The 11,492-nt window shown below is 35.6% G+C and overlaps 1 protein-coding gene and 1 pseudogene across 1 annotated transcript; both read right to left on the bottom strand.

Annotated features, from left to right (window-relative positions):
• Positions 1-668: 668 nt before the first annotated feature.
• On the bottom strand, positions 669-1,907 carry BNAC03G59170D. The gene is made up of 2 exons (XM_013830002.3): positions 1,558-1,907; positions 669-1,436 (listed from the first exon to the last, which is right to left on the bottom strand). Exons 1-2 carry the CDS (start codon positions 1,747-1,749, stop codon positions 846-848), a joined length of 783 nt encoding a protein of 260 aa, XP_013685456.1. The 5' UTR covers positions 1,750-1,907; the 3' UTR covers positions 669-845.
• A 3,164-nt stretch (positions 1,908-5,071) lies between these two features.
• On the bottom strand, positions 5,072-10,800 carry LOC125583399 (annotated as a pseudogene).
• Between the last annotated feature and the right edge of the window lie 692 nt (positions 10,801-11,492).

Below are 11,492 nucleotides of genomic sequence, written 5' to 3'. Positions count from 1 at the left end.
GGAAAATGCGTTTTTTGGGGTTTGGAAGGAAAATGCATTTTTTTTTGTTGACGGAAAAATGTGATTTTTCGGTTTTGGTCGAAAAGTGCGGTTTTACTGGTTTGGCCGAAAAAATGTGTTTTTATGGAAATATGTGTTTTACGTTTTTTTGCGGAAAAACGCATCTTGCGGTTTTGGCGGGAAAGTGTGTTTTTCAGTTTTTGCGAGAAAAATGCATTTTTGCAAAAAAAAATAGAATTTAGGGTTTGAAAATAATATTTTGATTTTAAAAAGTCATTTTTGTCATTTATCATTTTGGAATAAACTAAATGCATCTGCATCCAGATGCACCATCAAAACTCACCTTTATTTGGATGAGAATTTGAGATGAGTTTTTTAAAATTCAGATGGGTGATCCATCTGGATGTAGCATTATAATGCACAAAACGAACATTTTCATCCGGATGATCCTTCCGGGTGAGCAAACGAACGGGGCTATAGCATCCAAGAATGCTTACACCTAAGAATGGGCCAGTCACTTGTGTGGAGATGAATCCTTCATATAACACAACTCAACTTTTATATACATACTCAACTTGAATACTAGTAGATTAAGATGTATATATATGTACATAAGTTTTTATTTTTTGTATCGTAATGAATACACTTGTAACTTTACAGAACAGGTATGTCTCAAAGTTTTGTCTAAAAAAAATACAACTGCTTCGGACACACTGTTATTCCCCAACTATAAATCATTCCATAATTCATGTATTTATATAAATAGTCACAAACCAACGAAGAACAACATACAACAAACATTGGAAACTGAAATTAGATAAGCATTCCTCTTACTGACAAACGCATTAGAACACGTCAGGATGAAACCTTCCCGGGATAGAACCATTGTTCTGCTGCGCTTGTTTCAGATGAAGCGTGAGAGCATAATTATTCACCTCAAGAGTCCTCAGCTGTTCCTGATACTGAGTAACCATTTGCCTCAGATGCTGCAACTCCTGGCTTTGATCATCACTCTCTTTCTGCCGCTTCTGCTGCATCACCACCGCTCGTTTAAGCAAACCGTTCTCCTGGACGATAGCTTCTAACTGCTGCCTCAGCATCGAGTTCTCCTGCTGGAGACTGCTCTGCATCGCCGCGTCTGCACCGGCACGTGCGTTGATGGACTTCTCCAAAGCTTCTAATGCTCTTGCAGCGCGGTCTTTAGCGTCTTTCATGTCTGAAGCGCTCATCATCTCGCTGACAAAGAGGTTAACCCACTCGGCGCCATCCAAGTTCAAAACTTCTTCCTCCTTCCCTTGCTGAGGAGCTTCAACTTTAGCTTCTTCTTGGATCGATGGTTCTGAGTTCTTATTGGTTGATTCTAAACGAAGCTGATTCAAACATCTAATCGCAGAATCGATATCATCTCCACATTCTTCAATTGCCCTCTCAAGAATCTAAACTCATTACACATAAAAATCAACAAAAAGTCACAATCTTTTCTTTTTTTTTTTGCTAAAACAAAAAAGTCAGAATCTTGCAAACCCGAAAAGGAAAGGTTAAAGACCTTAAGCTTACCTGATTATCCATATCGGGGAAAATCGCGGCGAGGTGATCGAGGAGAAGCGAGGAGGGGGCAGGAGGAGGGGGAAAACGAGGCGGAGAAGAGGATGAAAAGTAACGGAGTTTCTTGGAGACGGGAGGCGAAGAAGAAGCGGCGGACAAATCCTCGAACAGAGATCTCTTGCTACCGCAAACAATCGCAGACATGTTATCTGCTTCCACCTTCTTTTTTCTTCTTTCTTCCTTCCTTCAGATCTCAACCTTTCCTTTTTGTTTGGTTTTTTTTTTCTTTTTCCTCTTTCTCTCGATCTAATCCATCTCTGATCTGTTTCTGTCGGAAATCAAGCAAAAAGAAAGTCAAACACATCGGATCTTCTTCCGCATCTAAATGGATCCAACAACCCCGACTGGGATTCAAATGGGCCTATTAGGCTAACACGAGGATTAATAAATGAGCCTATTGGGCCTTGTATGAGTTTTTCTAGCTAATCATAATCGTTGTTGGATTATTTGAAAGATGTTTTTTTTTATTACCAAGATTTAACGATTGCAAATAATGAATAGCAAAATCGGCCAAGACAAATATGAAATCGTACACAAGACTTAGGTTTACGAGTTGAAAATACTAAAACCCCTAGGTGTTTAACCTAGCTGTGGGAAAATAAACATTTAAATCCTCTACTATTTGAAATGAGCAAGTTTAATACCGAACTATTACTTGAATGATTTTATTCCCTAACAAATAGTTGACTTGGCAAATTAGTTGCAAAAAAGTCAGCCATTAAATCATAAACGGTTCTCGTTAGTTTTATATCAATTATCTTCGCCGTTGAACCTGAAAAACTAGAAATTTTCAAATTCAAACCCTATAATACGATTTCGACGACGACAAAGGCGATTTCCGGTGATATTCCTTTCCGTAATTGGGTCGGATTTGCTCTCTTATCATCAGAAACCGCCTTTGTCGTGTCTTCGAAAATCGTGTTCACTAAAAGTTATGGTTTGAATTTGGGGATTTCGAGTTTTTCAGGTTCAATGAAAAGGATAATTGATATGAAACTAACGAGAATCGTTTATGAACGGCTGACTTTTTTAGTCACTAATTTTTCAAGTCAACTATTAGTTGATGCAAGTAATAGTTGAGTATTAAATTTGATGATTTCAAATAGTTGAAGATTTAAATGATCATTTTCCTCCCTAGCTGTATATATCCTTAATCTATATTATAATAGTTGAGTTTTTGCTCACTCCTCAGCGCGCCACGTCAGCATTTTGTGGGTCCCACTTTTAAAAAGTGTGAAAAAGTGTCAAATCCATGGCTCGAACCCGGGTTATTGAGATATAAACACCAACATTTATACCACTAAGCTAAATGATACTTTGTACATTGATGGTCGAACCTAATATATATTTATGAAGGCCGAAAGCCCTTGCTTCTTCGACTTCCTCTGAGGGTCGGGCTTACAAGTGTATTATAGGTTTCATTTTTAAATGAGATTTATCACGTTATATGAAAAAAGCTCAAGTTTGCAACAAATATAGTTTTTCCCTATTGTAAATTGTTGTCGTTTAACATGAGTTTGAGTTCTTTTCATCATTGTCTCAAACAAGTCTGAGTTACAGAATTGCGATGTGTGTCTGTTCGTAATCTATTTTTTCACCGGTGAACTCTTCATGTCCCCATCTTAAATCGCTTGATCATAAATGTTCCTGATTTGTAGCCCCTCTGTAAACCCTATATATATGATTCTCATCTTTGATGAACCCAATCTGCATCTCCACAAAACTCATTGATTCCTCTTAGCTTTAACCATCTTCTAGAAAATGTTTCTCTCTGCCTCTCCAGTTCCTTAAACTGGCGTCCCGGCGTCCGTCACTCAACCTTCGAGTCTCTCCGTCTTGGTCGTAGTAGTCAGAGCATAGCCTCTGGCTTCCTCCGCTTCTGGGATTCCCTGAACTTAAAGAAAGACATGGAGTTTGTGAGAATCACGGTTCTCTTCCTTGATGAAAATGTAAGTTAATCTTCGATCTATCACACTTATTTAACATAATTGTTTTAATTGATTTCCTGATTCTTTGTTGAATAATATTATTTGCAGATTCCGTGATTCATGGGTTTACTCCCGTCGGACGGGCTAATCATTACATGTCATCTTTGAAAGCAGATTCTATTGTGAAAGTCGATCGTTTTGAGGTTGTTAGGTGCTCAAGCATGTACAAGATAACTGATCATCCATTCCTCATTCGTTTCATCTCACTAACCATTATTGATGAAGTCATCACGGGTGCTCCTGAGATCAATCTCCAGTCAAGATTATACTGTTCGACAATCTCCAAGTGATTGCGAACACAAACCTAGAACTCCCAGGTATATTATCATATTGTATCTGGGTTTATATTATGTTTCGATATCATAACTGATATTTAAACTCGCAGATGTGGTTGGGCAAATCCGTTATGTCCAGGGCTCTGACCTCACCAAAGAAACAACCCGAGTCGTTATTTGTCTCCTCATTGATCTGTAAGAAATAATCAACACATAATTCCCTTTATATTACTATTTATATTGTGCTAACATCAATTATAAAAAATATTTCCTACCCAAGATTTGTGGTCGTCTATTTATCTCCCTTAATTATCAATCTAATTATACACAAATCCTTATTTTACAACTTAAAAGAAACCACAATAACCCAAACACCAAAAACTAGAATCCCAAAAAAGACGAATCATTAATGATCACCTCTCTTTTTGTCTAATCTTACAAATAAACTTCAAAACAAATATACCAAATCAATCAACTCAACTAAAATTCAACGACACATACATTGGCCAGCTAAACAAATACAAACTACACGGCCAGCTATTTAATAATTTACAAACTTACTTTCGTAGATGCTTACGAAGAAGACGAAGACGATAACCAAGATCAGTGAAATTACCTAAACAAAAAAGCAGAGTAAGTTACAAACTCTGATAAATACAACTAACAATGATTTTTGTTTACATATTACCCATCAAATAAAAGAGAAACAAACACAGCCACACCATGAGATACAAGAGACAATCCTAACAGAAACAACAATATCTCCACCTGCTCACTCCTCTTGTCTTATGAAAATAGCTTACATGCTCAATGTCAACAGACCAATGCTATTGTCTTCTTATGAAAAATACATATATTTGTTTAAAACTCATTAAGGCCCAAATATTAGTTGTCACTCATTTTATAGTTAATTCTACAAGTCTTCATGTATTTGTTTTAAAGGCCCGGTAAAAGCAACAAGTTTAAAAATAAAAAAACATATAACCAACATAATAAGAATAAAAAAAATTATTACTTAATACACACAACTTACACAACTAAACTAGAAAAAAAATATTCAGAAACAAAAGGTACTCTCAACAAGCTTAATATAATTTATGTAATCTCAACAATACAAGTAACAAATTAAAAAGACAAACAAACAATGAGTCTCAGTGACACAACAATCAACACCACGAACTATATCAATCACATTACTAACACAATTTAGTTCTTCATGAGTGGAGAACAGTGCATACACAGTTCATCATCACAACTCTATTTCTATAACAATAAAAAAAACTTGAAAAACAATGATCAACCCACAACACAAAATTCACAGATACAATAACCCTAAAAAATATTGAGATGAAACAAGAACTCTGTCAAGCGCGGAGGCATTTACCCTAGTTCCATGAAATCCTTAGTGCTATTTTCAGCCACATATTTGCTAAGAAAATGTAATCTTACGAAGATATGGAAACTCACACTCATATAGTAAAACAAAATATATGTAACGACCGTCCAATGGTTATTGGACCTCCTACATCCGTGAATCCTACCTCGTGTAATTAATTTTTGGAGGCATTTGTTTACTGATTCAGCACGGACAAATTTGGGCAAATGATCGAAAAGAAAAATGTATTTTGGTGACTTAGTAACCAAATCAATTTGCAAATCGGAATGTTACAAGATTGTTCTTTGACGAAATGATTAATTTGAAAACGTAACTTTAGTTATCAATCCTTGTCTGGAAATTATACTTTACGATCCACATGGTAGAGAGATTTAGGTAGCCTAGGATTGATCAAGACTTGAAGAGGACTGGCTTTGAGATTGACAAACCCGTTGCTCTCAGTCATGTCTACGTCTTGGCCGAATGGTGTTGCCAAGTCGAAGCTGTGCAAGAACCTAGCAAGAACATAGTGAACCATCCTCATACCTAGCTAGAGGGATTGCAGGGCACGAGCATCGTCCCAAACCAAATGGAAACAACATGCCCATGCCACTAACATTATTCTCTATTTCTTGTGATGTTAAGACCCTCTCTGGTTTGAACAGCTCCGGCTCTAACCAAAAGTTTGGATCCCTCTGAACTTTCCACTCGTTTACGAGCACTTGTGTCCCTATTAACGTAACCCATTAGGAGAATTAAAGACGATGCATCTCTGATGAGTACGTATAATCTTTTTGATAACATTATTACTATATATATATATATTACCTGCGGGAACATGAAAGTTTCCATTGGCAATGTCGAATCCTTCCATCACATACCTATAAGTGGTGAGAGGAAGTGGTGGATACAAACGTAATGTTTCCTTGACAATGGCATGGAGATAAGTCAAGTCATTGAGGTCGGATTCTTCTACAACTCTGTCCCTTCCGATTTTTTGGTCAAGCTCCTCTTGTGCTTTCCTCAACTCATGGGGGTTATTAACGAGCAGTGACACAGCCCAAACCAACACAACAATGGCCGGCTCGCTCCCTGCAAATACCATGTTCTGTCGACACACATCAAAATCAAACAAGTTAGTTAAATCTAGCTAATAACACTTTATATTAGCATGCATGTAAGTTTTTTTTTTAATTAGGATGGAGGTCGTACAAGGCATATGGCCTTGGTGGTAGTATGAGCACCATGAGTCGTTCCTGGAATCTCGCGATTTTTAAAGATCTCAATGAGTAGATCCAAATAGTGCTTTTCACATTCATCTCTCCTTTTCTTGTGTTCTTCAACCCAAGATTCAACAACTTCATCCAACTCTTTAGCCGTTCTCTTCATATCCCTTTTGATCTTCCATTCTAACCAACCAAGAGATGGTATCACGTCGGATAACAAGTAGAGCCCAAATTAATCGAAATAATCTTGAATCAACTTCCCGTATCTCCTCGCTTCTCCCGCTTCGCAGTTTGGAGCTGCCCCGAAGTATCTCTTCCCCGCGATCTTCATCAACGATATATTAGCTACTAAATCTTGCAACGCACGCTTCATGTCCACCAAGACTACTCCCTTTTTAGCTCCACCCTCCCACCTCATGTACAAGTCTTTAAACGCCATATCAACCTCTCTTTATCAATCGTTGCGGTTGAAAAAAGCTCCGACGTTGCTATCTTACGCATCCCTTTCCAGTAAGGACCACAAGGAGAAAACGTTAAGAAGGAGACATCATAGCCCAAGATCTTCGAAGCAGTGAGGTCTATCCGGTCTATGACCTTGTCGTGGACGGTGTAGCACTCTTTGGCCACCTCTTGGCTGCTTATGATCAGCACCTTGTACGACCCAAGCTTCATCGCGAACACCGGTCCAAGCACCTCGGCCATGTCTCCAAACGTTACGTGGGTTGGTTTTGAGCTTTTAAAGGATGTTAGATGCCCGAACAATGGCCATGCCCCAGGGGCCATTGGAGCCATACGTTTCTTGTTCTTAGAAGAAAACAGCAGCGACTTCCCAAAGAAGAAGGAAACTGAGAAAAGAGAGAGGGCAAAGAGAAGATGCTGAATAAGATCCATTGCTGATTATTAGGCTTGTTTTGATGCGTCCTTTGGATCTTTACTCTATATTATAACTCATTCTATGTCTAAATACCCTAATACACCAATACACCATGCATCTTTTATATAATAATACTACTATGCCTTTTTACAGAACCGGTAAAACCTGTAAACAAAAAAAACTAAATTAATAATACTTACCTAACACACATACATCGTGGTCTTTGGAGAATCACATACCTTGTACAACGTGAGTTGTTTCTTCTCCATTTTTGATCTGATGTGTAACAACCAAAACCATTTCTGGAGTAGCTTTGCCTAGGAGATGGCCATCTGCAACGGCTCACTTGGCTACTGACGGGAAGCTTTGCTCATCTGAAATCTATGGAGTCGCCGTCAACGTAAACGGCACCGCTGCGAGGTTCGTCAACTCTTCCTTTAATCGCCTTAATTTTTCGGTTTACGGGGCGGTTACATGTACTATTCCCATGGATGTTGCCAGTTACACATATCTTTCTCGCTGTGAATGTCCTTGAATTTATCGGAGAAGATGAACATTTTTTGTAACATTGTGTTCTATTCTATTTTATGCGTATGGAATAGAAATGTAAAACAATATGTATTATGAATGTTTTATTCATGTATTCATGTTATGTAATGTGAAATAGTTTGTTACTATACTTATTTATCATGTATCGTTCCATTTGATGATTAATAAAGAAGGTGTTATTTTCTTCACCAATATGTACTATACTATGTATTTTGTTCCATTCTATTTGGGTTTAGGGTTTATACTTGGGTTTAGGGTTTAGTGATTAAGATTTAGGGTTGAGTATTTGGAAGTTAGGGGTTGAGGTTTGGGTTTAGTGATAGCAGTTTAGGGTTTAGTATTTGAAATTTAGATATGGAATTAACATTTATGAGTTGTGTGTTGGGTTAGAGTCTATACTATTCAAAAATTAGGTTTGGATTTAGTTTAATATTACACAATATTATATACTATTTTCAGATTTTGATAATTGGATTTAGGGATGACAATTATGGTTTATATTTGAGTTTAGTATTTTAAAGTTTGTTTTGGATTTAGTATTTAAGAGTTGTAATATGTATTATGAATGTGCTATTCATGTTATGTAATGCAAAATAGTATGTTACTATACCTTTTTATCATGTATTGTTCCATTTGACGATTAATAAATAATGTATTATTTTGTTCATCAGTATGTACTATACTATGTATTTTGTTCTATTTTATTTGGGTTTAGGGTTTTACACTTGGGTTTAGGGTTTAGTATGTAGAAAGTGGGGTTGAAGTTTGGGTTTAGTGACCCTATCATGTATTGTTCCATTTGATGATCAATAAAAAGTGTTTTCTTTTGTTCACCGATATGTACTATACTATGTATTTTGTTTTATTCTATTTGGGTTTAGGCTCTATACTTGGGTTTACGGTTTAGTGATTAGGATTTAGGGTTTAGTATTTGGAAGATGCGAGTTGAGGTTTGGGTTTAGTGATAGCAGTTTAGGGTTTAGTATTCAAAAGTTGGGTTTAGCATTTAGGAGTTGTGTGCTGAGTTAGAGACTTAGAGTCCTAAACTATTTCGGTGATATGAAACACATTATGTATTTGGGTTTAGGGTTTTTATTTAGATTTAGGATCTAGTGTTTAGAGTTAAGTATTTAGAGCCTTGGAGTAGGTGGAGTTGGGATAAAATTTATTATTTAGGGGTTGAGATAGAATTGATCTCTTATACTATTTTGTTATACGAAATAGAACACTTCTGTTTAATAAATAATAAAATATAGTATTTATTGCAAAAGTTTTCTAATTTTGTTCAAGCTTTACTGTGCATGGTTAATTGCACTATCATAAATTGCATTATCATAAATTACACGCTTGAGGGGTCTAGGTTTAGAGTAAAGTTTAGTTGCACTGTCGTAAATTGCATGTTATAATAAATAAATATGTAGTAAATAAATGTTTTGTGTGGTTTCCACAACGTGAACGAATTATAATAATTGTGTTTCATTTCTAACCACAACTAGAATTGATGATATCATCCACATTCTTCTTCTTTCACCGGGTACCTGTCAAAAGAGAGGGTATAACTGACTCAATCATGGACAAAATGTTACTAGGTTAATAATGTCAAAATCAATGCTATTGGCTTAATTTCTATTGCAAACTTGTTTATTTGGCAAATTCACATTTTTTTCAATATGGACATGACCAACTGTTGTTGGTGTCACCCTTTTCGAATTTCTTTGATCTTATCTTCATCCACCTTTAGACCCTTTGGACAAACAACAAAGTTTAAAGTATTAATTGATCATTACAAAATATGCATTTCTTAAGGTTATCTTATAATCTTCCTACACGCAAGGCTTTTAACACATGTTCAATCTGTTTTAAAGGATCTGCAAGGTAAGCACTATATATAAATATATCATCAAAATATATTACTACAAACTTAAAGATATATGTCATTAAAAACATGGTTTTTGAGTTTCATAAAGTTGCTTGGTGCACTAGTGAAACCAAATGGTATGACTAGCTATTCATATATACCTATGTTGTTGTTAAAATGTGGTTTTCCATTTATCACAATCCTTCATTTGACTTGATAGTATCCACTTTTCAAGTATATATTTAAGAATATTGTGTCTCAACTTAACTCATCAATCATGTGACCAGGACCGGTCCCTGAGATTTTGTGGGTCTTAGATAATTTAATAAAGATTTTAATAATTTGGAAGTCTAATATTTTTTTTTTACAAGTTTTGGGATTTATCTATATATAATTTTTTTCAAAATTCTTGAGAGTCTAAGGCGAATGTTTGTTTCGTTAGGCTTGGCTCAAAGGACCGGCCCTGCATGTGACCTACTCATGGATTTTGGTGTTTATACTTAATATTGATGTCATTGGTGGCTCGGAAATGGAATTCGTTGTTTCCTAATCTTGCTCCAAAAGTAGAAGCATCTTTAGCTTAATAGAAACGGCAACGTCAAGAACGGAAACTCACCGTGGTTTCTTTGATTTGTTAAATAACGGATCACTGTTCTTAGAGTACTCTCTTTTCATTTTCTTAGAATACTCTACAGTTTGCAAGTATGATATTAATAAAAAATCAGAAGTGCACATCTTTAACTTTTTATGATAACATGTATTTTTAACTTTTATGATAACACGTATCTTTAACTTTAATGATAAAAAGAGAAAATTATGATTAAAGATCCTGGCAAGTTTCAATATCTCTCTTTTTTTTTAAAAATGTAGTGTTAAATTAAATTCAAAAGAAAAATAGGGTGTTTTTCAAAACCAACCCACAATTTCTAATCAAACCCAAAACCAATCTCTTTTTTTTGTCATTACTATTCATCAATAAAATTTTCATACTATTCCTATGTTTTTGAATTATTCACAAAATTGCCATTTTTATTTAATTTTTATTAATTTCAAAATTAACAAAAAACCAAATATACCCTAACCATTTCTTCTTATTTACAAAAATGTCATCATCATAAATTTTTCCAACCACCATGAACCACCATTTTTGAGCTCTAAAGCTCAAGAATTCAATTTTCAACCACATTTTTTCTCATTCTAACCCAAAAAACTTCATTTCCTCTCATCTCCTCTACATTTCCATCTAAAAAACTTTCATAACTTTCATTTTCATAGTCACAAACTTCATATTTTCGAGTTTCTTCATTAGTGAATAGTCAAAGATGTTTCTTTTTGCTCATATTTGGAGTTTGGACGGTTGAAAAGGTTGGAAACGAGCTTTACACAGGAAAAAGGTAACTATTTACATGGTTTTCATTCTTTTTCAGATCTGTGCCGCGACGGTAGACTGTTTTATATGTCTACGCCTCCGTGGAGACTTACGATGCAGTCTATTTGTCAACGCACGGGTTAGTTTTGTAATTGACTAAACAAATTTTTTTTCTAACGCAGACTTCCCCAGTAGTCTTCGTCTTTACCTTTGACAACAAAAATAAAACTTTCGGTAGACTTACTAAGACGTCTACCTAAAAAAGGTTAATTTTTCATTTGACCGAACTTTTGACTTTTCAAAATAGACTTCAACGGAAGTCTACAAAATGTAGACTGCCGACAAAGTCTATACTATAAAAGGTCAGTTCTGC

This window comes from Brassica napus, chromosome C3, assembly GCF_020379485.1.
Source record: "Brassica napus cultivar Da-Ae chromosome C3, Da-Ae, whole genome shotgun sequence".
In the NCBI taxonomy this organism is placed as follows: domain Eukaryota; kingdom Viridiplantae; phylum Streptophyta; class Magnoliopsida; order Brassicales; family Brassicaceae; genus Brassica; species Brassica napus.
The sequence above is the reverse complement of the archived record's forward strand: the minus strand, read 5'-3'. Positions and strand labels throughout refer to the sequence as shown.

Bases quoted from the DNA above. Each gene is read 5' to 3' on its own strand.
- BNAC03G59170D (XM_013830002.3), bottom strand. From the start codon at position 1,749: ATGTCTGCGATTGTTTGCGGTAGCAAGAGATCTCTGTTCGAGGATTTG. The intron at 1,437-1,557 runs GTAAGCTTAAGG...TAATGAGTTTAG, and splicing joins TCCCCGATATGGATAATCAG to ATTCTTGAGAGGGCAATTGA.